Source organism: Rhineura floridana, chromosome 15 (assembly GCF_030035675.1).
Source record: "Rhineura floridana isolate rRhiFlo1 chromosome 15, rRhiFlo1.hap2, whole genome shotgun sequence".
Lineage (NCBI taxonomy): Eukaryota > Metazoa > Chordata > Lepidosauria > Squamata > Rhineuridae > Rhineura > Rhineura floridana.
Window position 1 is genome coordinate 4,703,337 of NC_084494.1, and position 15,944 is coordinate 4,719,280.

The window sequence follows — 15,944 nt, forward strand, 5'->3', positions numbered from 1 at the left end:
GAGAAGAGCTTTCAGCAATATGTTGGAGGGAGGAAGAGAGAGAGAGAGGAGGTGTGTCTCAAACAGTCATCCTTGGTGTGAGAAAAAGGGGGTTCTAAGTGCACGGGTATGGGCATGCATTCATTTTCCACAGAAGTGTGCAGTGTTTTCTGTTTGGGGGCTCCAGCCTTCCCATACTGAGTGCTTGCTTCCCCTCCCCCCATCCCCCTGTTCTGCATGCACCTGGGAGATCCATATTGGCCAGAGCAGGAGAGCTGCACTAGGTCTCCCTGAGCAGCTTCTGGTTTTTTCCATCTTTAGTTGTCTTTCCTCTTCCTGACTGTCCCTAACATATCCCTCCCCAATTGCTTCTTTTCCTCTGAGTCAAGCGTGGCCATGCTACCGTCAGTTTTCATGGGATTTTTATTTCTGGAGTAGCCATAGTTAGCATCAAGTGTGATCTTCTTTTTGGCTGGGTGTCTGAGCTGATGATGCCTGTCAACTTGCCAAAGATGCTGCAATCTTATCATTTGTTATTTTGGAGAAAAGTTGCTTATCTACTCTTCCCCACCCCCCCCAAATGTAAGATTTGCTTAAATGGCCATTCATATTTGCAAAAGAATAATGAAACTGCTTGGTATGCCAAAGTTTCTACCTGGATCGGTTGTTAGGAGCTGCGTTTTTGTGGAGCAGCTCCACCTCTGGTAAGAGGAGAGACACTCCCTGTTTGCACAGGAACTGGGCCTAGAGCTGGCATTGCATGGAAGCTTTCCAAAACTACATGAAGGAGTGCTCTGCCACTTAGCTGAGATCAGGTGCCCTCCTTGTTTTGCAGGGAAGAGAGCCCACAGCTTGGGAGCGTGAGGTGTCACAGGCTGGGCGTGCACAAAGTCTCAGGTTCAGAGTCCTGTACCTCCAGCAAAAGCAGCGGGGTGGGGGATCTTTTTTAGCCCTCTGGGCCAACCTTTCAGGGTGGGGTGGGGGCTGCATTCAAGCAGTGGGTGGGGCAGAAATTAAAATGAGTGTGGCCAGAGCTCATCACAGCACATGGGGATGCGAAGGCTAAGCCATCCCTCCTCAGCTGCAACCCCTCCCCCCACCCCCCAAAAACCCTCTGATTGGCTTCAATAGGCTTGGGGGCCAGCAGTCCCCAGATCAACTCGGGTGGGGAATGCATCTCTCTGCCTGAGGCCGTTGGTAAGCAAAAGCTGCAAGTCAAGCAAAGAGAAGGCTGTTGTTTCCTGTGTCAAGTGCCATCCTGAACAGGAAGCCTTTGTAGTCTTGCCTGATCTGGGGGAGCCAGCAGCCAGCTTGGATGAATAGAACCCAGGAAGGGACACTCTGGTGCAGCTTTTCTCAACCTGGTGCTCTCCAGAAGTTTTAGACTACAGCTTTTGTCAGCCCCAGCCAGCCTGGCTGTACTCCCATCGGAGCCACATCATGTGGCTGTGCTGGCTGAGGCTGATGGGGGTTGTAGTCCGAAACATCTGGAGGGCACCAGGCTGAGGAAGGCTGCTGACCTGTATCCCTCACTACTCACCCCATGGGACACAGACATGTGGGCTCCCAGGGCTTGATCCAGTAGCGCTTGGCACAAGGGACATGTGGGTATATCTATAGTCCAAACTTTTGGTTTTATACCAGTTCTGCTCTCGTGTCTTCCCCCCCAAAGAACTGTAGTTTTTGTAAGAGTGCTGAATCTTCTATTAGGGATCCCTAATTCTCTCCCTGGAAAGAAGATATTACTCTTTTGTCCAGTTTAAGATCATAGCTGAGATGACCTGGAACTGTGATGGGCAATGCAGGGAGGATTTTATTTCAGCCTCTCAGTCTGGAGCGGCAAGATCGGGCCCTCTCCTGTGCGAGGCTCTTGGATGTGTCTGGGCTGGAGGTTGTAGTGAGCACTTTGAAAAATGGCACAGGCCTATGGTGAGCAGCCAGTGCGGACCCTCTTACCAGGGTGTGTGTTAAGAGTCAAAATCCAGGAGAGGTTGAAGGTTGAGTGCCACAGGCTTCCTCCATGGGTGAGGTAGCGCAGACTAGAGGAACGGAGAACTGGGCACAGGCAGGGAAGGGGAGCTCTATATAACTCAGAGATGGGGAACCTTTGTCAGCCTACGGGCCACATTCCCTCGAGGGCAACCTTCCAGGGGCCACATGCGGGTGGTGGATGGGACCAGAGGCAAAAAGTGGGTCACACCACAGATGTTACTCTGCCCTTTGCCCAGCAGGCTGCATTCCAGCCATGCAAAAGTGAGACGTTCCCAAACCTTCCCCAACTCTCACCATCTTCCATCCAGGCAAGCAAGAGGCATTGTTTCAACCACACAGCTGCACTTGAGAAGGACATGGAACAGGGCGGGGAAGAGGGGCTGGTGGCCTGGGGAGAGTCCGCATTTACCCCGCAGGCGTGAGGTTTCCTGCCCCTGCCCAAGTCAGTCCTGGCTCACCTGCAGCCCCTGAATCCTGTGGAAGCATCTGTGGAGGGGACGTACCCAATCGTGGTGTTTCTGGCATTCAGATTCCAGGTGGGCGCATGCCACCCAGGTGACAGCGGAGCGCCAGCAGAAGTTGGAGAAGTCAGCAAGCGAGCTGGCAAGCTTCCAGGTGGCTGAGGGCCAGCTGCGTCCCTGGCTGATGGAGAAGGAGCTCATGATGAGTGTGTTGGGCCCGCTCTCCATCGACCCCAACATGCTGAACGCACAGAAGCAGCAGGTCCAGGTGAGAAGCAGTACATTTGGGTTGGGAAGCTGTGGCGATAAATGCAGGTTGGGCTGCAGACTCAGCATGTATGTGCTCGAGTGATTGGACTGGTTGGTTGGACAGCCAGCGTTAGGAATCCGCCCCTAAAATCAATGTACACGCTTCGTTAAGAGAGTACAAGGCACCAGGTGTCTCAGACTGTAGGAGCGCAGCTCACTCTCTGCACCGTGTTGGTCATTTGTCAGAGGGAGGGGACCGTTGGCCTCTTGTGCTGCCGTGTCACCACTGTGGCGTGGCCAGAGGTGTTGCAGCTTCTAGCCTGGCAGGGATCATTCGGTACCATGGGCTAATACGTTTCCACCAGGCCTGGTTCACCAGTTTGAGCTACTCAGATTGCCCTTCCCTGCTTTCCAGCTCACCTCCAGACCACCAGCCCTCCAGAAGGAAGGCTTGTGTAAATGTGTTCAGTTTGATTGAGCAGCTGGCCCATCTCCTGCATTTGTCTTCCTCTGTTTTGGATTATGGACCATACTGCTAAGGAGCCTGCAGCCAGTCAAACACTTGGGGGTGGGGGCTGGAATCTCCATGCTAATACAATTTGACTCTCATTCTGCAATTTGTTTATATGATCTGGAGCAGCAGCAGCAGGACAAATAAGGCAGAGGAGTGGAATGTCTTAGGAATACCGTCATCATTTTTAAAGCTGAAATCCTATTGAAAGCTGCCTTCCCACAGCTTCATTTCAGGCTTTCCAGAAAATCTACAGGTGGTTTGTAGCTACTTAAAAGTGCTTTTAGCTGTGTTTGAACCAGACTAATTTGTTTGGCTTTTAATTGATTTGTCAGGTAACATTGCATACATTTGCACTTTGTTGGATGTGTCTTCCTGAATGAAGATGACAGTTCATCTTTTAAAAAACGGTGACCTCTCCTTGTTTAGACCTCAAGTTTCCAAGGCACCCTGGAGTTCCTTGCAACTTTGTCAGGGGCTTCTCACTGAGAAGATCAGGCACGGCTGACAAGCCCCCACCCCCCGGGCTCCTGATATTCCTCTCTGGCATGTACATGCAGGGAAGTGTTGGGGATGCTCTAGGACACACTCATGTTTATGCCAGGCGGCTGTGAGGCCAACCAGCATTCCTGCATGAACGAAGACTGTGCCCTAGAATGGGTGGGCAGAAGGTAGATTGTGACCTACTGGTAGATCTCTGGGACGATCTGTTAAAGGTTTCTGACTCTCAGTTGATTAATAATAGCAACAACAAAATAACATTTCTCACCAAATTCAGGATGCTGAAACGAAGACAGCTAATTGGGAGTGGATTATTTGTGCAAAAGAAGTGTGAGCTCAGTACAGAATAAGCTCTGGTCAGCTGTGGGCTCCTCCAGACAATCAATTTATTCAGCATTCATCCCAATTTTTCTGACATAAAGCTTACACAGTGGTTAGACTATATCTGGTATTCATTGAACGTTCCGTCTGGTTGCTTTGTTGGTGTGGTTATGTGACAATGTGCATTTGTCCTGCATTCATCCTGATTTGCTTGCAGATTGTTTATACATCTTCCTGTTAAGAGATTCATTCATCCCACATGTTTCAATGCATTTCCCCATCACTTTCCAAACTAAAAAAAACAACACATTGGTTTTTAAAAAAGTGGATTTGTGGCACTAGGGTGACAAAGCCCTTAAATGTGCAAACCTAAACTTCTGATATGTCCTTGAAACCCTCTCACACCTTGTATGTCTTTTGCACCTGACTCTGATTGATAGATGTTGGAGTCCTAGTAAAATCAAATTAGATCTAACAAACTTGAAGCCTCCTCACCCTGCCCTAGACTCTTTTGCAATGCCTGGGGGTCTTTCAGATCAATTAATGTGGAAAGGTTTCACTGAGAACAGGAAGTGTGAAGACCACTTGTTTTACCAGGAAATGAATCATCATCATCATCATCATTTCCCATCGAGTTAGTGAAAGCAGCAAAGCCCTTGTCTGTCTTGGCTTTTGCATTCTTTTTCAATGTGTCATCTTGCACAACCAAGATGGGCAGTGCTATGGTTGCATTTCTCCTGGACTTGTTTAACGTTTACTTTAACTATAACCAATCATGCTGTGTTTTTCCTTTGCAGTTCATGCTGAAGGAATTTGAGTCCCGCAAACCCCAGTATGATCAGCTGAATGAGGCAGCCCAAGGAATACTCGCCAACCCCAGCGAAATGTCTCCGTCCACCAACAGCATGCAGGAGGAGCTCCAGGCTGTTAACCAGAAGTGGACTGAGCTCACCGAGCGGCTCAACTCGCGCTCAAGCCAAATTGACCAGGCCATTGTCAAGAGCACCCAGTACCAAGAGCTGCTCCAGGGGCTCTCTGAGAAGGTGAAGGCTGCTGGGCAGCGCCTGAGCACCCAGCCCGCCATCAGTACCCAGCCAGAGGCTGTGAAGCAACAACTCGAGGAAACAAGTGAAATCCGGTCCGACCTAGAGCAGCTGGAAGAGGAGATCACAGAGGCTCAGGCCCTGTGTGAGGAGCTCTCTGTTCTCATTGGGGAACAGTACCTCAAAGATGAGCTGAAGAAGCGCTTGGAGACAGTGGCCCTCCCCCTCAAAGGGCTGGAGGATTTGGCAGGTATGGAGGCTCCAGAATGTTTCTAGAAATTATTCTAAAATGTGGAATCATCAGAATTTAGAAATACCAGTGGTAGTATTTAGTCAAGAAATAGGATCTAACAGCCAGGAAGGCTGTGTAGGCAATAAGGATCCAATGGATCCTTGACTTGCCAGATCTGGTGAAATGAAAGCCTTGACCTCCAGGTTGTTCCATACTTTATGCAGCAGCGTGCAGCCAACAGGAAGCCCCAGCCAACCCCGTCTCCCAGTTGGGACTTGTCCTGTAATGCATGTGGAGAGAAAATGGGATGGTTAGACAGACTTAATTATGTCCACCTGAAAAGAATTGGAATTGGCACTCCATCCCATTTTGAACACTGCCTTTATTTAAACTTAAGGTCTAGAAACTTTTTAAAAGGAAACAGATGTTCTGAGAATCCTAACAGAATCAGTAATAATCCCCTTATGGACCCTATGTTCTATGATTTGTGCGATGCTGTGGCCACGTAGGTTTCTTAGATTGCCTAACCTTTGAAGATATACAGGCATACCCCGCTTAAAGTAGCTTCACTTAAAGTAGCCTCGCTATAAAGTACATGCTCCATACTCCACCATACCCCGCTTAAAGTACGGGCGCTTCGCAATAATGGACACTTTATTGGCATGACGCTGCTGCCATCTAGTGGTGATTGTGTGCAGTACAAGTGAAGATAATTGCTTCACTTTAAGTACATTTTCACTTAAAGTACACTCTCCGGTCCCATTGTGTACGTTAAAGCATGGTATGCCTGTACCAAATTGTCTTTCCACTGAAAGGTGCTCATTTGCAATAAATGGAGTATTAATTTGTGAACTGAGTGCATTCGGAAAGGTTTTTAGTTTAGTTTATGAGATGCACTTCTAACAGTGCATTCCTTCTTCCTCTGTTCAGGTGACCGGATGAATCGATTGCAGGTGGTGCTCGCAAGCTCCCAGCAGTTCCAGCAGATGTTTGATGAGCTCCATACGTGGCTGGATGACAAGCTGAGGCAGCAGGCACAGAGTCGGCCAATCTCAGCCAAGCTGGAGAGGCTGCAGTCTCAGATCCAGGAACAGGAAGAATTCCAAAAGAGCCTCAACCAGCACAGTGGTTCCTACGAAATGATTGTGATGGAGGGCGAGTCTTTGCTTCTCTCTGTTCATGCCGGGGAGGAGAGAGCCAGTTTGCAAAGCCAGCTGGTCAGCTTGAAAGCAAACTGGGAGGAGCTTAGCAAACAAATCATGGACCGGCACTCCAAACTCAAGGACTGCTTACAGAAGGCTCAGAAATACCAGCGTCACATTGAAGATCTTTTCCCATGGGTGGAGGACTGCAGGTCAAAGATGCTAGAGTTGGAAGTCACTCTGGATCCAGTGCAGCTGGAAGCCATGCTCCTGAGGTCAAAGGCTATGCTGAGTGATGTGGAGAAACGTCGCTCCCTTCTGGAGATGCTGAACAGTGCCGCTGACATCCTCATCAATGCCTCAGAAATGGATGAAGATGATGTTCGGGATGAGAAAGCCGGGATCAACCAGAAGATGGATGCCATTACAGAGGAGCTCCAAGCAAAGACCGGATCCCTGGAAGAAATGTCACAAAGGTTGAAGGAGTTCCAAGAAAGTTTTAGGAACATTGAGAAGAAACTAGAAGGGACAAAGCACCAGCTGGAAATCTATGAGGCTCTAGGCCCACAGGCCTGCAGTGGAAAGAACTTGGAGAAGTTGAAAGCCCAACAGGAGGTTCTCCAGGCGTTGGAACCCCAGGTGGATTACCTGAGAAATCTCACCCAAGGCCTGGTGGAAGATGCCCCTGATGGATCCGACTCCTCCCATCTCTTAAGACAAGCTGAGATTACCCAGCAAGATTTCAAAGCAGTCAAGCAAAAAGTCAATGAATGTTGCCTACTTATGGAGAGCAAGCTGGAAGGGATTGGACAGTTTAATAATCACGTTCGGGAGATGTTCTCCCAGCTGGCCGACCTAGACGATGAATTCGATAGCATGGGCCCTGTTGGGAGAGACATGGACAGCCTGCAGTCTCAAACAGAGGATGTCCATGAATTCCTGGGCAAACTTCAAAGGCTGAGGTTGGACATCCAAGCTTCTGAAGAGAAATGCAGGCAGATGTTGGAAGATGAAGGAAGTCCCGATCTCATAGGGTTGAAACGTGAATTGGAGACCTTAAATAAACAGTGTGGCAAACTGGCTGAAAGAGGCAAAAGCCGCCTGGAGCAGGTGGAGACAACGCTGGCTCGCATCAAGGACTTCTACAACAAACTGAAGGAACTGAACTACATGACAGCCACGGCAGAAGACAGCGAAGCATTGCAGTGGGTAGTCGGGACAGAGGTGGATGTCATCAACCAGCAGCTGGCAGATTTCAAGGTAAGGACCCTGCTATGCTACCGGTGGCTTCTTGTTAATAGCGAATCCAGGGCTGGTCTTGCCCTTGTTTTTTCCTTCTTGCACTGGTCTTGATTGTCCTTTTCTTTTTTTAAAATAGCTTATATTATTTCTCAAATGCTTTATCACTTATTTGTATAAACGCTGCCAGGGTAAGCCAGACAAGCCTTTGACTGGAAGATAATGAATGGCAGAAAAGAAAGGCCACAGGGTGAATTTTCATCCCTGTCATTCTCCCTGGGTGACTCTTCCTTCTGCACAAGTTTCCCTGCTGAGGGGTGCTCTTCACTCATTTCATTTTAGTGTGCTCTCATATCACAATACACTAGAAGCTTAATATGGAATGTTTGGAAAACATCTGTCCCACAGAACCCACAGCTATCTGCGACTCCCCACTTATTTAGAATACCTATTTCTAAATAATTCACTTGAATTTGGCTTGAATACTTGAACAGCTCTCAGCTTCCACGGATACCCTATGAAATGGCTGTTTGTATTTTGAAGCATTTAAGGAACTGCACCAGTGTTGCTTTGGAACTGTAATTCCTGCACTGTGTGCCTTAAGAGCTCAGCCTGTGCATCATGAGCAGGGAATCGGTTAAATAATCAAAGGCTTTTGTATTCTTCTCCCCCACTCTGTGGGGAGGTGGCCTTTGGTTTCCCTGCATGATTTGCTCCTCTGGCCTTACCTCCTTCATGCAGTGGGGCAGACAGTTCCACCACATCCCAGTATTGTGTGTGATTTGGATTGCTAGACCATTCCCAATGCAGAGATATCAGAGAATACCCATCCTCAAAGGAGATTGGCTGCTCTCCCTCTGCAGTACCTGGATCCAGATCAATGAATCATGGAGGAACATCCTCTGAGGGTGGGGCTTTTTTACTTTAAACGTAAGCCTTGCTGGTTGCAAATGTGAAGCTTTGCTTCAGAAGTTTGAGAGTATCTTGCTGTGTGATAACTGGGTAGATTACCTTGTTGGCCTGCTGTTTGTGGCAACTGACTTGAACCCCACATCTTTTCCACTGCCAGGAAAGACGGGATGTTTTCACAGTCTCAGTGAATCACGCAGTGCATTGATCCCAATTGGTCATCCAGTTAAGTCATCAGTTAAGCCTAAGACTTTGGTCTCCTCCTAGCTTGACTGCCTTTGATTTAGAAATCAAGATGGAGCAAACTTTGCATCCAGAAGGAACTATCCTCTTTGTTGTTGTTGTTGTTATGTGCCTTCAAGTCGACTACGACTTATGGCGACCCTATGAATCAGTGACCTCCAAGAGCATCTGTCATGAACCACCCTGTTCAGATCTTGTAAGTTCAGGTCTGTGGCTTCCTTTATGGAATCAATCCATCTCTTGTTTGGCCTTCCTCTTTTTCTACTCCCTTCTGTTTTTTCCAGCATCATTGTCTTTGCTAGTGAATCATGTCTTCTCATTATGTGTCCAAAATATGATAACCTCAGTGTCATCATTTTTGCTTCTAGTGACAGTTCTGGTTTAATTTGTTCTACACCCAATTATTTGTCTTTTTTGCAGTAAATGGTGTGTGCAAAGCTCTCCTCCAGCACCACATTTCAAATGAACTGATTTTTCTCTTACCAGCTTTTTTCACTGTCCAACTTTCACATCCATACACAGAGATCAGGAATACCATGGTCTGAATGATCCTGACTTTAGTGTTCAGTGATACATCTTTGCATTTGAGGACCTTTTCTAGTTCTCTCACAGCTGCCCTCCCCAGTCCTAGCCTTCTTCTGATTTCTTGACTATTGTCTCCATTTTGGTTAATGACTGTGTCGAGGTAATCCTTGACAAGTTCAATGTCCTCATTGTCAACTTTAAAGTTATATAAATATTTCTCCCTCCAATTTTCACACCACCATCTTGGTCCAATCCCGTTTTCTGTAGGATATGTTCTGCATATAGATTAAACAAACAGGGTGATAAAATACACCTGTCTCACACCCTTTCTGATTGGGAACCAATCAATTTCTCCATATTCTGTCCTTACAGTAGCCTCTTGTGCAGAGTATAGGTTGCGCATCAGAACAATCAGATGCTGTGGCACCCCCATTTATTTTAAAGCATTCCATAGTTTTTCATGTTCTACACAGTCACAGGCTTTGCTGTAATCTATAAAGCACAGGGTGATTTTCTTCTGAAATTCCTTGCTCCATTCCATTATCCAACATATGTTTGCGATATGATCTCTGGTGCCTCTTCCCTTTCTAAATCCAGCTTGGACGTCTGGCATTTCTCACTCTATAAGAGTGAGAGCCTTTGTTGTAGAATCTTGAGCATTACATTACTTGCATGGGATATTAAGGCAATAGTTCGATAATTCCTGCATTCCCTGGGATCCCCTTTCTTTGGAATTGGGATGTATATTGAACGTTTCCAGTCTGTGGGCCAGTTTTAGTTTTCCATATTTCTTGACAAATTTTTGTCAAAATTTGGACTGATTCAGTCTCAGTAGCTTGTAGCAACTCTATTGGTATGCCATCTGTTCCTGATGATTTGTTTCTTCCAAGTATTTTAAGAGCAGCTTTTACCCCACATTCTAAAATTTCTGGTTCTTCATCATACGGTTCCTCCGTGAATGAATCTGTCATCCTTGCATCTCTTTTATAGAGTTCTTCAGTGTATTGCTTCCATCTTCATTTTATTTCATCTCAGTCAGTCAGTGTGTTCCCCTGTTGATTATTCTATCCTCTCTCCCATGCTATTTAACGTCTATGTAAAACCGCTGGGAGCTATCATCAGGGGTTTGGGGCTGTGGTGTCACCAATATGCTGATGACACGCAGCTCTATCTCTCCTTTAAATCTTCACTGGAGTTGGCTGTAGAGACCTTGTCCAAGTGCCTGGAATCCGTGAGTGGGTGGATGGGAAGAAACAGGCTGAAGCTCAATCCTGATAAGACCGAGGTGCTACTTGTGGGTGACAGGGGAAGGTTGGGTGTTGCTGACCTGAATCTTAATGGGGTAAAATTGCCCCTGAAGGATCAGGTCCGCAGCCTCGGGGTTGTTCTTGATTCCAAGCTGTCCATGGAGGCTCAGATTTCGGCAGTGAGCCGGGCAGCTTGGTATCAACTACACCTCATACGGAGGTTGCAACCCTACCTTCCTATTCATCAGCTCCCACTGGTGGTACATGCCCTGGTCACCTCTCGATTAGACTACTGCAATGCGCTCTACGTGGGGTTACCCTTGAAAACGGTCCGGAAACTACAACTGGTGCAGAATGCGGCGGCACGCCTGCTTACAAACAGCCGCCGCCGTGATCACATCACGCCGGTGTTATTTCATCTACATTGGCTTCCAGTTGTTTTCCGGGCCCAATTCAAGGTGTTGGTCTTAACCTTTAAATCCCTATACGGTCTCGGCCCAGTTTACCTGAAGGAGCACCTCCAGTACCACCAACTAAGCCGCCCGACCAGATCAGCCACACAGGGCCTTCTCTCCGTCCCACCAACGAAAACAGCTAGGTTGGTGGGGACTAGAGAGAAGGCATTTTCAGTGGTGGCCCCCACTCTCTGGAACTCCCTCCCGTTCGATCTTCGCCAAGCCCCTTCCCTGGATACATTTCGCCGAGCCTTAAAAACTTGGCTCTTTGGACAGGCCTTTGGGGTCCCCGGGGTGGGCTAATTTCTTTATATTGTTTTAAAATTGTCTATTGATGGCCCTGTACTCCCGCTTTTTAAAATGGTTATTGTTGACTGCATTGTATTTTATTATGTATTGTATTATTATGTATTGTTGAATTTAATGTTGTACGTTGCCTAGAGTGGTTTCGGCCAGATAGGCGACACAAAAATTAAATTTATTATTATTATTATTATTATTCAACATCCCTACTCTTGGTTTAAGTTTCCTTTTAATCTTTGGAACAGGGCTCTTGTTCTTCCCTTTTTGTTGTCCTCTTCTATTTCTGTACAATAACTATTGTAATAGTTTTCTTTGTCCCTGCGTCGTTGTATAGTTGCATTTAGGGTCTGACCGTGTTTCTATCTCCTTTTGCTTTTGCTTTCCTTCTCTCTTTAACCATTTGAAGAGTTTCTTCAGTCATCCATTGAGGTCTTTTTCTCTCTTTAACTAGAGGTATTGTCTTTTTGCATTCTTCCCTGATAATGTCTCTGACTTCAATCCATAGTTCTTCTGGGTCTCTGTCAACTAACTTTCAAGCCTCAAATCTATTCCTTGTTTGCTCTTTATATTCTTCTGGGATGTTATTTAAATTGTATTTTGGCATTATGATTGCTTCGTTGTTCTTCTTTAGCTTTACTCTGATTTTCAATACAACCAGTTCATGGTCTGTACCGTGGTCTGCTCCTGGTCTTGTTTTCACAGAAAGTATGGAACTTCTCCATCTTCTGTTACCAATTATATAATCAATTTGATTCCTACCATCTGGTGATGTCCACATGTACAGTCATCTTTTCGGTTGCTCAAAAAGTGTGTTTGCAAGAAACAAATTATTGGCTTCACAGAATTCAATAAGTCTTTCTCCTGCTTCATTCCTATCTCCTAAACTCAATTTTCCCACAATTCCTAGTTCTTCTCTGTTCCCTGCTTTTGTATACCAGTCCCCCATGATTATCATCATATCTTGTTTTGGTGTGTGATCAATTCCTCCTCTACTTCTGCATAAAATCTCTCCAATTCTTCTTCTCCATTTGCCGTTGGAGTGTAGACTTGGATGATGGTTATGTTAATAGGTTTCCCATTTAATCTCATGGATATCACTCGCTCAGACCTTGCGTTGTAGCTCCTAACTGCTTTTGCTACATCACTTCTCACTATTAAAGCAACCCCATTTCTTCTTGATTTCTCATTTCCTGCATGAAATATTTTGTAGTTGCCTGATTGAAAATGTCTCATTCCCGTCCATTTTAATTCACTCATGCCAAGTATTGTAATGTTGATACGTTCCATTTCTTGCTGGACGATTTCTAAGTTTCCCTGGTTCATGCTTCTCACATTCCATGTTCCTATTGTGTGCGTTGTACAACTCCGGACTCTCCTTTCGCATCTGTGCGCATCAGCTTCTGGGCTTCCTTTTGGCTTTGACTCAGTGGCATCATTAGTCACAGCGCTACTCGTACTTGTCCTTTGTTCTTCCCCAGTACCTCGTTGAGTGCCTTCTCACCTGGGGGTCTCATCTTCCAGTACTATCTCGTGTTGCATTTTGGATACTCTGTTTTTGTGGTAAGAGGTATTTAGAGGTGGCTTACCATTGCCTTCCTCTGAGTTTGGATACATCTTAGTGTGGTATCTCAGCTTTGACCATTCTGCCCTGGGTGCCCCTGCTAGGAGTCTAGCCTCTTGGTCTAGACTCCTGACAGCATAGCTCTCAGCTTCTTCAACACTCTCAAACCCCCTCACCACGTTAAGGAGTGCATCCTAAAGGGGATAGAAACCAAGATGGAGCAAACTTTGCATCCAGAAGGAACTATCCTCTAGCTGACCTAACTAATGTGGAAAAATAGAGGAAGGGGTGGGACTATCACTCTGGTTTTCTGTAAAGACTGGAGACTATTTGGGCCCTTCATAGTTTAACCCTTGACATATTTATTTAATAATTTCTGCCCTGTCCTTCTATTATTAAAATCACAATAGGAGGAACAATTAAAATCACAGAGAGAGGGAGGGAGGGAGGGAGAGGGAGCTGGAACACCTAGACTCCTGTCTTTTTTTCAAGTCCTTGAAGTGGAGATGGTGGGAATTGACTGTTTATCTGTTTACGGAAGGCATTTATATGCCTCTTAATATTCAGAAGGTGGCATTCAACTCTAGTCCTACTCAGTAGACCAATTAAAGTTAATGAACACAACTAACTTAGGTTCATCAATTTCAGTGAGTCTACTCTGAGTAGGACTTATTTAAGGGACGAGGAAGGATATGTAGAATCACAATGGGCAACCTGTGGGACCCACTCCAAAGAATACAAGCTTCTAAGGCATTGGAGGGTACTCTCTTCCCCCCCCCAAGCACCATTTTGATAGCTGGAAGTCCTTCTCAGGCCATATTTGCTTAGAGTCTTTGAAGTCATGACTAGAAACTTAATTTGTTGAAACATGTGACAGACATGAGATTCTGCAAGGTGCCTGAAATTCTGTTCAGCTATAATTTGCAGGAGGTCTGTATAACTTGCTTGTTCCAGTTAACTCAGTACTGGTGATACAGGGTTGGTGCTGTTACTATGTTAGTTGTTCTTCCCTTATGAAAAATTCCTGTCATGTTCAAGTGCCTCCTGAACTGTGGAGGGAGGAAGAGACCTGGAATGTTCTCCCTGGAGTTTGTCAGGTTGAAATTCTAACCTAGGCTGGTAAATGTTTTCCTTCAGGACATTGGCTAAAGAGGAGCCAAATTTGAAGCTTCTGTTCCCAGAGCTTGGGATGGTTTTGTAACTTCCTTGTGGTATTCTCATGTTGGAGAACCGGTATTGGCAGATGGCTGATGGGGTAGGGGGAATCTGTTTTGTGCTGAGCTCATGGGAAGTTAAAACAATGGGAGGAAAGGATCTGTCTCTGTCAGCTGTATTTACATCCCCCAAGAGGGTCTGTGATTGGAAGCCTGGGGCTTTCTCCAGAGGCTGAGTGGTGATGAGCGATGAGGCTGTGCTGGTTTCTTCCCACAGACTGGAGAGCAGAGCATCCCCCTCTCAAACAACTTCTGAAGATGTGATGGGCTGATCTATACGTGTTTCCCCTTGCCACCTTTAAAAAAAAAAGGTTAAGCCTTCTTTTTATCTTGAGTTCCCCTATTGCAGCCGTTGCCAACCTGGCACCTTCCAGATGTTTTGGATTACAACTCCTATCAGCCCCAGAATCACACACCTGTGCTGGCTGGGGCTGATGGGCAGTCTAGTTCAAAACACCTGGAGGGTGGCAGGTTGGAAAAGGCTGCCCTGTTGCTTCAGGTTCTTGTTGAAATCTTAATGTGACCTGTATGAGTCAAAAAGGACCATCACACCCTGAATGCTTTGGTGAACTCTCTTCCGTTGTCCCCGGTGTTGTAGAGGCTGCAAAAAAGAATTGCAAATTGCAGAGAGAAGTGTTAAGAAGAGAGAGGAAAGGCTGCACTTCACACAAATTGCAGTTTTTTGCTGCCGAACTATCAAAATAGCTATTCATCTGCGTTTAGATATGAGACAGGTGTTCAGTGGGTGGTGTGAGCAACATGCAGTCTTCCTGGTGTCGGTCCCAGTCACTGGGCTCTCTGTTCTTGCAATCCTGCAGAGGATTCTTCATATGCTCTTGAGGGCTTGCCCACCCCAGCACTACCTAACCTGGCTGGTCCTCCGTCATGGAGTCTGCAGCAAAGCCCATCCTTCTGTCTTAATATTTGGCTGTCTCCTCTCCTTAAGTCTTTGGACCGGGTCCCTTAGCATTCTCTGCATCAGCTTCAAGCTGCTAGTTCTTATTGTTCTTGTTTTTAAAATGCTGTCCATCTCCACCCGCAATTTGTATTTCTTCCCTTGCCTTTACTCGCAGCTGCTCTTCTGGCACAAGCATATTTAGTTATTATTGATGTCCCACCTTTCCTCCAAGGAACCCAAGGGTTAAGATTAGGGTATATGGTTTCCTCTCCCACACCTCATTTTATCCTCAAAGCAACCCTGTGGGGGCTGAGGGGGGCTGGCTCAAGGTTGCCCAGTCAGCTTCATAGCTGAGCTGGGATTTGAATCCTGGTTCAGCACTCTGACCGCTGCCCTACACTGTCTCTCTCAACGGCCTCTGTGCTGTCAGCCTCTCTTCTCTCCAGGTATTAACATTTGGCCGTAGGCATCTGAGCAACTGTAGAGCCGTTGGAAGCCCTTGCAGGATTGGGGCCAGACTTCGAGAAAACAGCAAGGCAGATTCAATGGAGGGTCAAGTTCTGAGGCAGAGTCAATTGCTAGCCAGAATTAGTCCAAAGGGTGTGAGGACTGGATTGAACAGAAGGACAGCAGTGGGGGAGGGCAGGCAGAGAGGAAATGACTGGGGGGGGCACCACCCAGCAGGCCTTTGTCTGGCTGTTGCCTGGGGAGCAACTGGGATTGTTTGTAGGCAGCCCCGGTAGAACCAACGCACTGGAGCCGGGACCTCACAGGGCCAGCCCCAGGCATGCCAGGGCCCTTGGGCACCAGCCTGCCCTGGGCCCTGGCACATGCATACCCCACCTACCTACCTAGCAGGCAGGCGAAGGAGCTGGAGGGAGGGCAAGCAAGCAGGTGGGGGCGGGGGGGGTGGGGGCGA

General features: G+C 46.9%; 1 protein-coding gene across 18 annotated transcripts in view; it reads left to right on the forward strand.

Moving 5' to 3' along the window:
- MACF1 (microtubule actin crosslinking factor 1) overlaps positions 1-15,944 on the forward strand; it is a 383,383-nt gene that overhangs the window by 262,693 nt on the left and 104,746 nt on the right. For all 18 annotated transcript variants that reach the window (XM_061597825.1, XM_061597831.1, XM_061597827.1 and 15 more), the window contains 3 exons: positions 2,501-2,700; positions 4,812-5,307; positions 6,220-7,691. In XM_061597825.1, the coding sequence (XP_061453809.1) occupies positions 2,501-2,700; positions 4,812-5,307; positions 6,220-7,691 (2,168 nt within the window). The remainder of the gene's footprint in view (positions 1-2,500; positions 2,701-4,811; positions 5,308-6,219; positions 7,692-15,944) is intronic.